The sequence below is a fragment of the Myotis myotis genome, unplaced genomic scaffold (genome assembly GCF_014108235.1).
Source record: "Myotis myotis isolate mMyoMyo1 unplaced genomic scaffold, mMyoMyo1.p scaffold_m19_p_3, whole genome shotgun sequence".
In the NCBI taxonomy this organism is placed as follows: domain Eukaryota; kingdom Metazoa; phylum Chordata; class Mammalia; order Chiroptera; family Vespertilionidae; genus Myotis; species Myotis myotis.
The window spans coordinates 38,642,201-38,659,395 of record NW_023416335.1 but is presented as its reverse complement, the minus strand read 5'-3'; the positions used below and the strand labels follow the sequence as shown (position 1 = coordinate 38,659,395).

The following is a 17,195-nucleotide window of genomic DNA, read 5'->3' as shown; positions in this document are numbered from 1 at the left end:
CAGGTGACCACATCGGGTCCCATCTGGGTCTGGTCCAGCCTGCCCATGAGTGGGTATAACTTTTGCTCCCCTTACTGAACTGGGTCTGGGGTTAAACCACACAAGAAGAGGAGGCATGGCTTTAAGCAACCCAGTGGTGACACTGATGGGCAGAAAGAGCTGAGAGCAGGAAGTGGGCATGTGCCGAAGGTGCCGTGGACACAATGCTTCTCTTACCTGAAGCTGTCCCAGGAACCTGAGTGCCTTGGCCCAGTGAAAGCAGCTCTTGTACAAACATCTCCCCAGCAAGGAGGGATGTGAGGGAATATTTAAATGGGCTTTTCCACTCCAGGGATTTCAAAGGATATAGGAATCCAGCAAAGAATCTTGAAATCCACATATAGTACATGCGAGTAATGTGTCCTATATCTATAAATAACAGTCATGTGCTGCATAACGACATTTCAGTCAACAGTGGACTGTGTATATGATGGTGGTCCCATCTATATATATAAAAGCCTAAGCTACCGAACGACCAGTCAACTGGTTGCTGCCAGCCAACCTCCCACCAACTTCTCATGGCCCTGATCGGCTCCGCTTGCTGGCCAGGCCTAGGGACCCCCCACCCATGCACCAATTTGAGCACTGGGCCTCTAGTAAGATTATAATGGAGCTGAAAAACTGCTATTGCCCAGTGACGTAGCCACCGTAATATCCAGTCACAATGCATGACTCACACGTTAGTGGTGATTGGTGTAAACAAGCCTGCTCTGCTGCAGGTCTATAAGGTGTAGCATACAATATGTACAGCACCTAATACTTGGTAATAAACGGCTATGCCACTGGTTTATGTATTTACTGTACAATTGATCGTTATTTTAGAGTGTAATCTTTTTACTTATATAAAAAAAAAGTTTGCTGTAAATGTTTGACCAAATATAGCAGGCTAATTGTTAAGTTGACAATTTTGTATTACCTGCAAATGCCGTTATAAACATCCAAATGGCCCTGGAAGAAAAAAGTTCCCCACCACTGCTGTACAGGCCTGTAGGCCAAGAGCAGTGCGCTGTGCCCTCTAGCCTAGGTGTGTGGTGGGCCATCCCATCTGCGATGTGTGTGTAAGTGCGCTCTGCGATGTTGGCACAATGATGGCACTGCCTAACCACGCATTTCTCAGGAGGTATTCTAGTCATAAGCTGAGCATAATCTATTACTCTGGCTAATTTGTTAGCTTTTTTAACCTAGCCACCTCCCCACCCACATATTAATGGAAGATTGGTTTTTATTCACATATTTATGCATTATTCTTTTACTTAATATAGATACACCAGCATAAGTAATTTATTTTTTTCATTTAGAATCATAGAAATCATGAGGATGGGATGTTTGTTTTGCAAACGAGGCCTCTGACAAAGTTAAATCTATTTTCCCAGGCTCAGGGAGCACCTAGGTACAGCGCCAGGTGAAAAGTCAGCCCTCCAGCTCCCCAATGCACAGGCTGCTGTTGTGTTTCCTCTACTGAGATGACGCTTTGCTTTGTTGGGAGGAGAAGGGGAGAGCCGCGTGTTTACTAGCAAGCCTGGATTCACCCTTGGCTGCGGGGAGAGCCCGCGTCACTCACTGGTCACTTTCCCTGTAAAGAATCTCCTGACACCAGAGGGGGCAGGGCCCTAGGGTGCCTGCTCCCTAGGCGGGGATTGTATTGCCTGCAAGGTCGTCAGCACGCTGCACATTCAGTTTCTTTTAGGGTTCCACGTGGATTTTATATCGACCTTGGGGGGGTGTGAAGGGGGCGGCAGAGTAGTGCTTTATCCCGTTGGCCTGGCCCCCCATCTGCATCTACAGCCAGTAGACAGGCAGAGTCAAGGCCCTTCGAGGTGGCCCCGCCCTGCTTGTAGACAGGTAGACGGCCTCGCCAGGCCTTCCAGGGAACTGATCCTCGTTCTCCTATCCTTTCCCTACTCCTTCCTGGTCTGGCTGCTGCTGAGTTACTGACCAGCTCAGGTAGTAGTCAATGAAGCATTCCGGAGGGTACAAGTCTCGGAGATGCGGGGGGAGGGGGAGTGGCGGGGGGCGCTGGGGGAGGGGCGGGGGGGGGCTGCTATGCGTGTATCTGTTTTCAGCCCTGTGCTGAGACCACATGCTGTTGATCCTGGGAGTGCATGAGTCATGGTGAGGAGTCAGAATGTAGCATCTGGGAGGCTACTCGGCACATGGGTTTCCAAAGTGAAATTGTCAAAAGAATTTTCAGCTTTGTTGCTGTGCGGTAATTACACACACAGCAAGTATGTGGCCCTGCCTTCTAAACAAGGGCCCTTTTCTTGTGAGGTTACATCCGGAGGATGTTCCGGAAGAGTTGTAATTACTTTTTCATGTTCCCGATAAGAACATGACCTTTTAGCTCTTCACAATAAAGCACACGCTTTGGGCTTGTGGGTTTGGTGGCTTTAACATGTAGAGGAAGTAGAAACATGATGGGCTTGCTATTGGAGGCAGCGGGAGCTTCGGGCTTTGTCCCCTTTCCCATGGCCTGACTCGGATGCTGAGCCTTGCAGGGCTGGGACGTGCGTGTGCTGCAGAGGGGAGGGGAGGGGCGGGCGGGTGGGAGGCAGAGCTGCCTGCACCAGCTGCATTAACTTCACAGGCCCAGCCCGCTGATATCGGTCTTCCCTGCAACACAGGACTGGTGATACTGACCCAGAGCAGTTTCTAAAATGAAAGATGCTACAGACTTAGAGAAACAGATAGGGTTCTGGAAACAAGCCTGTGCAGGAAGAATGTCCCCTTCGGTTTAGGGTTTTAACATCAGAACATTTTCTTTTGATAAATTCTTGGCACAAGAAGAAAGGAAGTGAAGTCAGGGAAGTTTGGCTTCCACCCCTGCTCTCGGTCCCTCGCCTGCGTCTGCGTGCCAGCACTTCGTTTTCCCTCGGGCCCGGCGTTATCTGTGCAAGGGAGTAAATTGCTCGTTATTCCTGGAAGCCGGAGACCCCCGTTTCTCCCCTTGCCCACCCAATCCACGCGACCATCACTAAAATACCTAAATGACGTCCTTCAAGCTAACAATCTTATGTGCGTTGTCAAATGGCATGCCCATTTGAAAGTCAAGGGGTCGACTACCTAAGTCCCAGGTAATAGCTGCATTCCCACAAACCAAGTCTAAATTGTGTCTTGCCTCCTTTGATTGATGTGTGGCATTAATTCAAAATCAAGTCTGGCTCAGTTGCTGGGTCCTCTTTAGTTGTTCAGGAGTGGGGGGAAGGGTGGGGGAGCAGTGGGGAGAAGGAAGGAGAACCTTCCAGCTCCTAGAAGCTGTGTGATTATGGGCAAGTGCAGGGGCCGGTGGCTATAAACAGCAGGAAGCCGCCGCTCTGGGCTAGAGCTCCTTTCTTCTCCCAGCAAATTCTCAACAAACCCAGTCACACATCAGGATCAACAGAATGGCCAAACAATTAACTTCTCCATAGCAATTGGGTGAATAACTACCAGTATTTGCCCAAAATCAAGAGGTCCCTCAACCCTGCAGCCGATGGGGTGGAGCACTGTGCGGTGATTAGCAATGGGCTGAGGACTGTCTCCACAGCAAAGGGGAGTCTGCGTCAGGAGCATTCTCCATTCGGGGGTAGAATTTGACTCGATGGGTGTGGATGCGAGACACAGAGGAGTGAGGATAATTGAGATTTCTAGCTTGAGGTGGGGGCAGAACAGGTACATCATTAAGGAAGAAAATATAGGAAGAGGATTGGAGGCAACAAGATAATTAACTCTGTGGAGCCTGTTGAGTTTGAGATACCTGTGGGGTCCTGCATGTAGAACCTTCTGGAAGGTGTAAGAAATATAGTACTTGAGTCAGTAGGTACAAAGTGAATTGAAACCATGTGGCATAGGAGGGTGGCATAAAGAAGTAGGAAGTGAAGAGAGAAGATATTCACCGAAAGAACCCAGATAGCCTAGGAGGAGCCTGAGGAGGAGAGGTTGCCAAAGACGGCTGCAGAACTGACCTACAGAGGAGTCCGGGAGCCTGGAAAGAGGCTTCCGGAAGCTAAAGAACAGAGAACCAGGAGGTTTGGGGCCAACTAGCCCAGAGAGGTTGGCCAGGGACCGGAGTGGTGCTGCCTCGATGGTTTAGGTCCGTGGTCGGCAAACTGTGGCTCGCGAGCCACATGTGGCTCTTTGGCCCCTTGAGTGTGGCTCTTCCTAAGCCTTAGGAGTACCCTAATTAAGTTAATAACAATGTACCCACCTATATAGTTGAGGTTTAAAAAAATTGGCTCTCAAAAGAAATTTCAATCGTTGTACTGTTGATATTTGGCTCTGTTGACTAATGAGTTTACCGACCATGGGTTTAGGTCATTGGGAGGGTAATGGCAATCTTCCCCGGAGGCATGGCAGGAGTGGCGAGGATAGAATCCATATTTCAGTTCATAAAAGTGAGTAGTAATTAGGGCAGTCTGCCGGCAATGTGTCTTCTGGCAGCCAAGAGGGAGCAGAGGGTTGCGGAATGAATGCTACTTCCAGCTGGATGAGAATGCAATAGGTTAGAGAGATAGGGCCTTGGGGAGACATTGAAGCAAGGAGGAGCTGGGGGCAAAACGGATGCTCGCCCTTCTTATATTTTAGAGAAGCTTTAATTGCCAAATGGGTCTGGGTGCGCTGCCTCCCCTGTGATGTCATGTGCAATACATGCTCCCTTAGAACCATGGGGTCAGTGGTGTGGTGTGTGTGGGAGGGCCGCCAGGAGCTGGGAGGAGCCAGCCCCTCTGGGTGTACCTGCCTGACGTTTCTACCCTGTGGTAGCAAGTGCTTTCCCCCCTGCCTCTCCTTCCCCCTCCAAGATGCTTGATGAGTCAGGGATGGAGTCAGGAGTTCTGGAGGCTCCAGCTGCTTCCGCTGAGCGGGAAGCTGTCTCTCTCGTCGGCGGAGTGTGCTAGCGATGCATCCGTAGGGGAATCACGGTCCTGCCTGACTCGTGGGGCAGGTGCTTTTCCCACTCCGAACACTTCTCGCTTCCAATAGGAAGCGTCGTATCCAGATTGTTACCTTTTCTCTTCTTAACTCGTTCCTTTCATTTACTAGTAAGTTGGCTTCTGGCCACTCTGAACAGTTGGTTCGAAGACATTAGCCTAGTTGGTTGTTGAAAATCATGCTTTAATCGTCTCGGAGAAAATCTTCCCTGTCACCAGGTAACATTCACAGATGTGCAGTGGTGTCGTCGTGTGGAGTGTAGGCTCCAGCTCGACTCCTGGGCTCGAGTACAGAGCTCGCTGTCCTGTGATAACTGGCATTAGACAAGGGATGCCGTTTCTTTGTGCCTCGAGTTCCTCTAGCTCTTTAATGCGGGTGATAATGGCCTGCCTCATGCTCTGCCATGAGCATTAAATGCACTCAGCATGGTGGGCTGTGCTCAATAAGCACTAGCTACTGTTATTATTACTTTTTTCTCTGCTATTTAAGCCTCTATTATCAATATCAACTAAACTATAAGGAATATGAATATATACCCAAATACTTGCTGAATGCCCACCCAGCACCTCTGGGGGACGTTGGTCCCTCCCCTCCCTGCCTCTGTACCTGGGACCCTCACCTTCCCTTCTTCTGGATCATTTTTCCATTCTCACCTCCATGCATGGGTCGCCTGCACGTTCTCATTTATGCTTTTCTCTTCCCGGGGGCTTTTCACACAGTTCCGTGCATGCTTCATGCTAAGGGCTCTTGGGAGCAGGAGCCTTGATTTTTGAGCCTAAGTCTTGCTTCTTACAAATCTGTTAGTCCCCATTGTGGGGTGGACTTGGTTTCTTGAGCTTGTTACCACGGCGATCTCTGTGCTGTTCCAGTGACACTAACACGTGTGGATGGCGGGGAAGAAAATGTAAAATGAGACCAAATTAAAACGGTCAGAAAATGGTCTGCCCTGTCTCTTTCAAAGTGCAAATGGAATTCACTGTCTGCAGAATGACTGGGGTCATTGCACAGCTTCCTGCCCGCGCTGATGCTGAGGCACCCAGAGCAGGAAGAGGTAGAAATAGGCAATTGGGAAGGAAGACCTCAATTTTGATATGTTGCGACCTAGGGCTTGGACGTTTTCCAGTTATGTTTTCAGTGCTCACCCTTTGGTTTCCAATCTCTTGTCTCTGCCTCCAGGGAAGGCCGCTCAAACGCCCACATCCGAGGAGATTACCAAAGAATCGGGGACGTCATGCTGAAGAACGTTCAGGCCATGAAGGTGAGCTGCTTTGGGGGCGGGGCAGAGCACATTCCCCAGCGAAAATACGCTGGGGCTGCGGGGTCAGCCCTCTGTAAGCCTTTCCACGAACACGCGGTGCCTGGTGTGACCGACCGCGCCTACCACAAAGTGGGGTAAACTCTCCTAGCCTTTCTGGATCATTTCGTTTTGGAGCATAACAGAAAATCCAGTCACTTTGGGGGAAGAAGCACTTTCGTACAAAAGCTCTGTGTTATAACCAAGACAAAGGTATTTTTAGCAAGCAGGTCATCAAAACTGTGTAGCCCTGGCCGACGTGGTGCAGTGTCATTCTGTACAGTGAGAGTTCAGGTTCAGTCCCCAGTCAGAGCACATGTGGGAGGCAATGAATGGTTGTTTCTCTGTCTCTCTCTCTCTCTCTCTCTCTTCTCACTTCATCTCTCTCTAAAAAACAATAAAAATTATTTCTTTTAAAAAGACAAGAATTTTTAAAAATTGTGTAAACAACGCTTTGATTGACTGAACATTTCATTTTTTGTCAATTGTTTTGGCTTTGTAAGTTGACAAAAATACTGGTCTCAAAGCTGTGCAGCAATTCCAGTCAAATCTGTGACTTTAAACAGTCAGTGTACAAGGCAGATATATCTGTACCATCCAGTGGTATCCACAGGGATGCAGAAGAGTGAACACTTGCCCAAAGAATTCAGTGCATATTGAGTCAATATTCTGCCTCGTTTTTGAAATCAGCCCAATCTCTTATATCTGAAACTTTCATTTTTGCGTTTCCATTTTAACCCATGAATAATTCCTTTAACATAGAATATTTTAATTCACACAATTTATCTTTTGAATACAAATACATCTACGTTCACATGTTAAAGCAACCGTCCTGTATCGTGGCTGCCCAGGGCCTGTCTAATAACCTTAACTAAGAACTGCCCAGAGCAAGCTGCTAACCCCCAGGAGAAGGCAGGTTGCTGATACTTTCACCATTTCCGTCTGTCCAACCATTCGTCTGTCCATCTATCCATCCAACCGGTACCAGCTGAGGAGCTACTACATGTAAGGCACTCATGGAATAAAAGTTACTGTATTAATTCCCCCCAAAATCTGGCTAAATTATCTATAGTTCAGTGTTTTCCCTTCAGAATTATATAATCTCATGTGATAGGATGAGGGGAGGGTGGGTGGGGGAGGGGATGCATGGCACAGAAAAGATAGGATCTAAAGCTTCTCAGGAGATTTCCTGTTTCCCTTAAAGATCAAGATATGTACTTGCCCTTTGCTGGTTGGGCTTATTGGTTAGGACGTTGGCCCATGGAATGAAAGGTCATGGGTTTGATTCGAGCCAAGGGTACGCACCTCGCTTGCAGGCTTGATCCCCAACCCTAGTTGGGGCACGTGCAAACAGGCAACCAATCAGTGTGTCTCACATTGATGTTTCTCTCTGTCTCTCCCTCTCTCTTCCATTCTCTGTAAAACCAAAGGGAAAAATGTCCTCAGGTGAGGATTAACAGCAACAAAAAAGATGATTTAACAGACCCTGAGGCATAGCTTTCTTTTTCAAGGGGTTCAAAAAGCCACACTCCTCTCTTTAGGCAATATCAGAGAGAGGCTGTGGAAGTGATCGGGATTGCAAGAGTCCATGCAAAAAAAAAGTATCTAGGGTGTTCTCTAACTATGGTATTGTTAATGTCACAAGTGAGGTTGCCGTACAAAACTCAGATGTAGTAGTAACAGACATCTTTCCACTCCCCATGGTGGTTTTTAAAAATTTAATATGTATTATATAATAACTATAATATATAATAATTCTATATTCTCACCATCGTCACGGGCGCGCGTGCGCGCACACACACACACACACGCTCACACACAGCCTCCCCTTTTACTAGTACATCTTGTGGGGCAAACTTGTTACAACTGATCAACCAATATTGACACGTTATTATTAATTAAATCCATAGTTTACATTAGGATTCACTTTTTGTGTTGTACATTCCATGGATTTTGCCGAGTGCATAATGTCACATACCCCCCGTGACAGTGTCATACAGGCGTTTCATGGCCTACAAGTCCTCTGTGCTCCCGCCGTTCACCCCTCACCTCTCCACCCCTGGCACCACCCACCTTTCACTCTCTGCAGAGTTTGGTCTTTTCCAGAATGTCATAGAGCTGAAATCACTGCACAGCCTTCTCAGGCTGCTTGTGTCGCTCATTAAAAATACCCCGTTTGTTCTCTTCTGTGACGTGTTTTTGTTGCTGTTGTGCCTCCCAATTATTTTCTTGTAGGAAGCCTCTTCTCCCAGGTTCTGCACTTTGCCTCGGCCCCGTTGGGACTTTTGCCTTTTCTCACAGTGTGGTCCCTTCATCTGAGATTATAAGCCCACGCTTACTCCCTTCACGGAGACTTGGACTCCGCCGTGGGCCTCTGGGGACAGCAGTGGAGACCGGCCGTTCATTCCACAGCCCTCGGGGACCATCCCCAGAGCACCCCTGTTCACCAGCTCTCCTTGTGGTCCCCCTCCCGCAGCTGCTGGCTTCCCGGAGAGCTGACATTCAATAGACATCCACCCTCCTCTCCATTCACGTAGCACCTAAGACCTAAAAATAGACCTGATTTCCACTCATAGCAGTTCTTTCTCCTCAGTCTGGTGAGTTAGCGTTTTTGCATTTAGTCAGCTTCCTCCGCTGTGCTGGCATTTTCCTTATTGTGCCGATGCCATGAGGTTTATAGCACAGAGCTCTGTGCAAGCAAAACAAAAATAGATGGAGAGGCTCAGAGAGCCACTCGCAGACTTTTGGAGGAATTGGGGTTTTTAAAAATGATTGTGGTTGTTATTGTTGGTTGTAAGGAATTTTTATGACGTGTGGAAAGGAGCAGCAGAAGATGCCGAAGCCCAGGGTAGCACTATTGTCCCCAGTGTTAAGGTGATCTCCTGCTTGCACTGTCTTTCCGGCCCATTCCAACCTGTGTGTTTATCTGCAGCCATAGAGGCTCAGCAGGGATGCGGCCCTTACCTCCGGCTGTTCCCAGACCCTCTGCACAGGACTGAGGGAGCTGGGCGGGGCTCCAGTCCCCACCCGAAAGCCAGGGAGAGCCAAATCGTGACCTTTGGCCCACGCCGTGACCTTCCACTGGAAACATCTGCCCATGTGCACAAAGGCACTTCAACACAAAGAAAGGAGGTCCTCCTCGCCTTTCACCTCGACCCTTCGCCCACCACCCAGGCTGGGTTGTGTATCTCCCCAGGCCTCCACCTCCTGGCCTGTCTCCTTCTTAAACTCCTGCCACATTCTCCTTCCTGGCTCTTTTTTCTTTCCCGGATGACTTGCCCAGCTTCCTCATGAGTCTCCTCGCCTCCCACTGAGCCTTTATACCAGCATTTATGTTACAGCCAGACTGACGGGACTCACACCCTCCTTGTCTCTCTGCGATTGGGAGGATACAGTCCAAACCCTAAATCTGGTAAGGAAGCCCTCACACTCTAGCCCTGGACAGTCTTTCCAGACCCCTTCTCGCCGTTCTTCCGATTCTACTCAGCGTTCCAGTGACCGTGTGCTCACCTCTTCATGCACTCAATCCTTGCAGGACTCCTGCCTCAGCTGCTGCATGCATTGGTCCGTTTGTCCAGTAATGCGTGCAGGCCACAGACATTTACTGAGACCTACTGTGTATATCAGGCCTTGAGGATGTGGCGACATGACATACACTCTCTCAAAGTCAAACAGGACTGCCCATGTGATAGCATTGCACTGGACTACATGCATGCACACACACACAAACATATACGTGCACCTGCACACACAAGTGAGGGCATGTATAACTAACTGGTGGAATCCAAATAAACCCTGAGGGTTGTACCAGTGTCAGTTTCCTGGTTGCACTATTGTGCTATTGTTATGCAAGGTGTTACATTCGGAAGGCCAGATGAAGGTCTATAGCAGTGATGGCGAACCTATGACGCGTGTGTCAGAGGTGACACGTGAACTCATTTTTTTGGTTGATTTTTCTTTGTTAAATGGCATTTAAATATATAAAATAAATATCAAAAATATAAGTGTTTGTTTTACTATGGTTGCAAATATCAAAAAATTTCTATATGTGACACGGCACCAGAGTTAAGTTAGGGTTTTTCAAAATGCTGACATGCCGAGCTCAAAAGGTTCGCCATCACTGGTCTATAGGATTCCCCTGTGCATTTCTTTGCAACTTCCTCTGAATCTATATTTTTTAAGAAGTCACAAAATAATCTGTACAGGGGAGGCTAGTGATAAGGGCTTAGATCAGTGGTTCTCAACCTTCTGGCCCTTTAAATACAGTTCCTCATGTTGTGACCCAACCATAAAATTATTTTCGTTGCTACTTCATAACTGTAATGTTGCTACTGTTATGAATCGTAATATAAATATCTGATATGTAGGATGGTCTTAGGCGACCCCCGTGAAAGGGTCGTTCGACGGCCAAAGGGGTCGCGACCCACAGGTTGAGAACCGCTGGCTTAGATAGACAAACAGCATTAAGTACAGGAGGATAGCCAAGTCGTTCAGGGTGAGGCGGGCCGGGGGTGGGGGTACGTCATATGCAGAGGCTCTGGGCCATCAAATGCAGGCTGCTCAGTGTGCAGTGCAGGCTGCTCAGTGGGTGGTGCAGGCTGCTCCGTGGGCAGCCCAGGGTGAGTAGCGAGAGATGACGATGGAGCGTGGGAGGGACTGCATCCTGAGAGCACTGCGCACCTGCTGCAGACTCGGGGGTTGTCCCAAGATGGTGGGAGCTCTTGTGTCCAAGCAAGAGGCGATGTGCTCAGTTTAATGTAAGAAGTTCGCGTTGGTGGCTGATGTGTGATAAGGCGGAGGGGTGAGGAGGGTGGCAGAGATTCCAGTGGAGACACCAGTACAGTGGTGGGCGGCGCAGGCCTGAAACCATGGGGATGAAGACAGGCATAGGTTTGATGGTCTGAGGAGGTAGAACTGGTAGGACTTGGTGAAGGACTGAAAAAATGGGGGAATCCAGAATGGTCTCCAGTGTTTTCTGTCCTGAGCAACTGGCTCAGACCCCAGAGGAGTAGGGAGCATGCCTAACCCTCCTCGCTCCCTGGAACCCGCAGAGCAGGTGGCTGCGGCACGTACTCACTCGCTGCATGGGCAGCCGGGGGAGTCCGTCAGGAATAGGTATTTGTCACTGTGTGACGTGCACTGAGTGGCCTGGTCTGTCTGTCATCCTGTGGCCTGTGGAGGGAAGCCACAGGCCCCTGAAGGAGCTCAGTTTTGCCCGTCTGATTTTTAAAGGAACATGTACACTCTAATGTGTCTCCTGTTGCATAAACCCTGTCTATGTTAAACTGCTCAGTGCTTTAATAGAGCTTTCTATTTCGTCCCAAGAACTTAGTATAATGAAATAAACCATGAAATTTGAAACCTGTGAGATTTAATGGAATGAAGGACAGCAGAGGTGATCCTCATTTCTGAAGGCCAGTGGGCGGGCCGCGTGCACATGCAGTTCCGCTGAGCAGGACCCCTCCCCACTTGTCTTTCGGCCCCGACAGCCACTGGCTGCGCACCTGTGGAAGCACGGCGAGGCTCTGGAGGCGCTGGAGACCGGCATCCGGAGCTCCCGGCGGCTGGAGAACTTGTGCAGAGACTTCGAGCTGCAGAAGGTGTGCTACCTGCCGCTCAACACCTTCCTCCTGCGCCCGCTGCACCGGCTCATGCACTACAAGCAGGTCCTGGAGCGGCTGTGCAAGGACAACCCGCCCAACGAGGCCGACTTCAGGGACTGCCGAGGTGAGCAGGGCAGGCACCGCCCGACCCGCCCTGCAGGGGGCGCTCCTCGGGGCAGAGCTCTGTGGCTGTGTCCCAGGTTTTCCTAGTCCCACGGGGCAGGCACCGCTTTCTAGTACCTGGTCAAATATTACCTGTTACCTCTTTCCATAAAGAAAGTGAGGGTCGCTAAGAACTCTCTCTCCCTTCCGCCTTTACACGTGTTTCCTCCCTTGATCCTGGGTGGTTTGGTGCAGAGAACCCTGAGGCGCTACACTGGGAGTCAGCCCCCTCCGGGAACCCCTCCCCTCCTTACACAGTTCAAACGCATCACTCGCTCCTTGGACTGGCCACGGAAAATGGCTTGTAATAAATAGTGCTCATAGCTGCTGGGCGTTTGTCATGTGCCAGTGACTTCACCAAGCATTTCACCCAAGGCAAGGTGAGTTCATTTTACATAGGGGATGAGAGGCTGCTGAGACCTGGTCAAGGAACCTGCCCAGAGTCACAGAGCTGGAAAGTAACCCACGTTCTTGACCATCCTACCCTACTGTCCCTCGCTCAGCTCCTGGGCCAGGTGCTGTGCCAGGGATCTTACTATGTTAACACCTTTACTCCTTTAGCAACCCCATGAAATAAGTGTTGCCATCCCATTTTATAGATAAGAAGACCGAGGCTCAGAGGAGGTAAGGGACTTGTCACTCAGTTAGTAAAGGTCAGAGCTGGTATTCCAGACCATGCTCTCTTCCCGGGCCACGCATCACCTTTTTGAACCTGGGTCGTTTGTCTCAGGTGGTATGTGGTCTGTTAATGCCTGAACCATCAGCCCCTCAAGGGCCAGGGCCCTGAGGTCTGATGCTGTTCACCCCCTACTCCCCAGCTGGGCTGGTGGCTGTTGACAATTACACGAATTTGCTCACCCTCTGGTATGTCAAGGCCTGTATCTCTCACCTAAAATATTATAAAAATACCTCCCATCTCTCAAGTCACCTGTATCCTCATTTTCTAAGTGCATCTCTTCTTTGCATAAAAACTGGCTGATACTCAGTTCTCTCAGGCCACCGACCCATCTCCTGCAGCAGATATGCACTGGGCACCTGCTGAATACTCGGTATATTAGAAAGAGGAGTGGGTGTGGGCCCTACTCATGGAACGCACTAGCGGGCAGTGGCTGACCTGTGAGAGGGAAGTGCCCGGTGCCGTAGGTCGGGTGGCTTCTGGCCTGGCCTTCCAGGCTCAGTGGGAGCTGGCTGAGGGAAGGGTAGCTAAGCTTAGGGCTAGCGTATAAGTGGGAGTTTTCTTGGATGAGGGCAGAGTGTGCAGCAGAGAGTTGAGAACTGCACGTACAGAGGTCCAAAGGGGACAGAGACTATGGAACATTCCAGATAGGAGAAGTTCTGTGTGGACTGCAGAGGGAGAGCAGCAGAAATGAGGCTGGAAAAGTAAGCAGAGACCAGATCCCGTGGGGTCGCATAAACCCTAGCAGACCTCAACCTAAGAGTAAAGGGAAGACGGGAAGGGTTTTAAGGAGGGGAATGGTGATAGGGGGCTTGTTCTAGAAAATTCACTGTTGGTATCTAGAATTTATAGAAGATGCTACAAATTAGTTTTTAAAAGGACAGCCTAAGTGGAGATTTAGCAAAAGAGTGAAGACACTGGCAATTCACAGAAGGGGAACAGACATGGCTTGTGACGTGGTTTTGCTTTGCTGTTAACTGTCAGTCTTTAAGACAAACCGTGGTGCCTCATGCCTTGGCATGTTCTGTTCCTCTGCCTGGAGTCCCTGCTCCCACCTCCTTGTCCCTCCCTGCACAGTGCTCCTCCTTTAAGCCTCAGTGCCTGCCTGGCCGTGAGCCTGCATGGCCTTCTCCGCCCACCTGCCTCATTCTGTCGTGTCAGCACCAGATGACCCAAAGCCACTGTGGCCCTGAGCACTCAGAGCTGTGCAGCTGTATCACCCAGGAGGGCGGGAGACGTCTTTCGTCTTTCATTTCCCATGTGCTATCCTTGCCTGACTCGCCCAGATTTTATTGTACTATACAGCCCCCAGCGAGAAAAGTCTGTCTTCGACAATTCAATGGAAAGAGCATTTGTTATGTAGCTTCATTCATATGGTGGCATCACAGTAAAACAGCTGGGGAATTCAAACTATACCTCAACATACAGTTCCTGGTTGTCGGGGATGGGGAGTGCCCAGAGCTGTTCCCAGGACGCTGCACCATGAGCCCCACGGGACCAGGTGCCGGCTCCTTCCTCAGAGGCCTGCACCCCACCCCACTGAGCATTTGGTGCCCAGTAATTGTTCATTGGGCTAAATTGGCTGGTAATGTCTGAAGATTGAGCAAGCCTTGGGGTCTGTCACTGTGGCTTACACAGCATTCTGTGATTAGCTAGGAAGCATTTAATTGGCATCCCCAGGGAGAAGGCAGGAAAACGGAATGCTCCCCTTGCAACGTTGAAGTGCTTCATTTTCTGATGCCTGAAGTTCAGTTGGCAAGTATTTCTCGCTTTCTTGAAAAAAATACGTGAATGCTCAGCTACGGTGGCTTTGCATGCCACCCAAACGCGTGCTAATAGCGCATCAGCCCCTTGTACATGTTGGATGCCTGCCCGTGTAGGGGAGATGTGCCTATATTGCAAAATAAAGTTTCGTTTTGCAGTTGTTCTTGGCCACCATCTTGGTAAACGGTATGACTCCTGCAGAAGGTAATCCTGGGGGTGCTGGAATGAATGTTCATTACTCAGAAGTTGCACTATCGATAGACTCTCTCCCAGAAAGATCCCTCTTTTGCCCAGGTTGTCCTGTGGCCTCTGTTCTGGTCTTTCCAGAGAAGGGGGTAAAAAATTGCTGCCCTGGGGACAGAATTCTAGGCACCCTGTTCCCCTGCAGCTTCCCCTCTGGGCCAACAAGCAGTTCTCACTGGAGGGCAGCTGTACTCCATGCAGCGATGAAGGGGACAATTACATTTTCACACGGCTTTTGGGAAACTCAGGCAAAGCAAATCAATACAAAGTAAAGCAAAGCACTCAGTGTTTATTTGTGAGACAGTGGTGTTTTCCCTAGAACAGTGGTTCTCAACCTTCCTAATGCTGCGACCCTTTAATACAGTTTCTCATGTTGTGGTGACCCCCAACCATAAAATTATTTTCGTTGCTACTTCATAACTGTAATTTTGCTACTGTTATGAATCGTAATGTAAATATCTGATATGCAGGATGTATTTTCATTGTTACAAATTGAACATAATTAAAGCATAGTGATTAATCACAAAAACAATATGTAATTATATATGTGTTTTCCGATAGTCTTAGGCGACCCCTGTGAAAGGGTCGTTCGACCCCCAAAGGGGTCTCGACCCACAGGTTGAGAACCGCTGCCCTAGAAGGACAGCATCCAAGATAGCTCAGCCACGGCGGGATATCATTGGCCTGCAGAGTTGAGCTTAAAGACGTTGGAGGGAAAACCCTCGACTGCCGCTAATGCTGCGTGTCCGTGTTTCTTCATTAGCGGCGCTGGCGGAGATCACGGAGATGGTGGCCCAGCTCCACGGTACGATGATCAAGATGGAGAACTTCCAGAAGCTGCACGAACTCAAGAAAGACTTGATTGGCGTCGACAATCTTGTGATTCCAGGAAGGGTAAGCAGCTGCACCCTCTCATGTATCGGAGGCCAAGCCAGTAAAGCAGCACTTAAGTGACTTACATTTGCACGGTTTGAATACAGATACTCCAAGTTAAAATGTCGTCCTTCTGAAGTGGCTTCCTTCCACCCAGGGATAATTGGGGGGAAAACCTTGAATATCACATTTGGAAATTTCGTGTTAGAAGGAGATAAAAGCAAGCCTTTATAAAGTAGATGCAGTATTCTGCTTTTTCTCCTTATTGGTTGATGTGTTAATTTCCTTTTTTTCCCCTGCCATGTTCTAAGATGATTTGAGGTAGCTTATTTTGTATATTAAAATGTAGGTAAGTGAAAATGGAAGATAAAAATTTTTAATTGGGTAAAATAGTGCTAGCAAAGGCAGAGGAAAAGCTAGTGCGTGAAATCATGCTGTTAATTCCCATGTAAGTATGGAAACTATTTTTAAAAGATACACTTTTCTGTACATAATGTAATTTTAACTAGGAATTAAAATGACATTTGAGCCACAGCCTGATTCAGGGAGAGCTGCAGCTTCACTTGCGCGGTGGCCTCGCCAAGCAGCCCTTCATGAGATGCAGGCTGTGCACGGTGAAGCAGCCTCGCTGCACAGACACGCTTCTTCCAGACCCTTGGGAATGTTCAGGATACAGCACGGCCTGCCTTTTCCCACTTCTCTTCCCAAGAATCCAAACTATTCGCCAGGTGGTACATCTCACCAAATCCATGAGCTCTTTCTCCTACAGCTCCCCGACTTTGAACTCTCCATCACCCAGGCTCAGAAGGGAATTTTAGCCTCTGCATACCGGCCTTTACCTTCACACAAGTTTCCATTACGCCCGGGGCTCGCATTCGCATCTGACAGGCAGCTGCCCTGGAGACTTTAAACCCGTGCAGCTTAGGGAAGATGCGGGATCACCTCTGTCTACCGTGGAACCTCGGTTCTCGAGCTTAATTCCTTTCAGACAAATAGCTGTTCAAGAAGCTATTTGTTTGAAAACCCAATCATTTTTCCCCATTAAAAATAATGTAAGTTGAATTAATTCATTCCAGACCCCCAAATGATTCCGTTTTAACCTTTCTTATATAAAGTACGTGTCCACTGTACTGCTTAATCTATAAACAAACATCTCTTTTCTTACATGTATCGAACCAGCCCCTACTGGCCTTAAACGAATCACTTTCAGCACTCCTTCCAGGGTTATCTTTCAGGAGATCAGATGTAGCATCTTTGCTTTTTCACACGTCACTGCCCCTGAAATGCTGTCCCTGGTAACTGCTTTCCCTTTATCCACATCAACCATTTTCTACCTCTCCAATTGCCTGTAATCGTCATTTTGTGAGCACTTTCACACCCTTAGCGACATCAGCATTCCTGATAGCCTTTTTATATTTTAAAATTGTATTAATCATCCATTTCAACAGCAAAAAAACAAAAAAGACAAACATAAAAACCAATGGCAACAAACACATGAGGTGGAAACAAGGCCTGTTCTCATTCTCTAATGCCCTTCAGTGTTGAATGTGGTCCCCGAGACACCATTTCCTCACATCATGTTGTTTATGTCCACCCTATGGCCCTGCAAGTATTTATTCTGTTACTTTGTTGAGCT

At 48.7% G+C, this 17,195-nt stretch overlaps 1 protein-coding gene across 4 annotated transcripts in view; it reads left to right on the top strand.

Annotated features, from left to right (window-relative positions):
• The window catches only part of FARP1 (FERM, ARH/RhoGEF and pleckstrin domain protein 1), a 277,592-nt gene that overhangs the window by 250,266 nt on the left and 10,131 nt on the right, over nucleotides 1-17,195 (top strand). For all 4 annotated transcript variants that reach the window (XM_036296613.1, XM_036296615.1, XM_036296614.1 and 1 more), the window contains exons 17-19: nucleotides 6,121-6,202; nucleotides 11,728-11,965; nucleotides 15,450-15,580. In XM_036296613.1, the coding sequence (XP_036152506.1) occupies nucleotides 6,121-6,202; nucleotides 11,728-11,965; nucleotides 15,450-15,580 (451 nt within the window). The remainder of the gene's footprint in view (nucleotides 1-6,120; nucleotides 6,203-11,727; nucleotides 11,966-15,449; nucleotides 15,581-17,195) is intronic.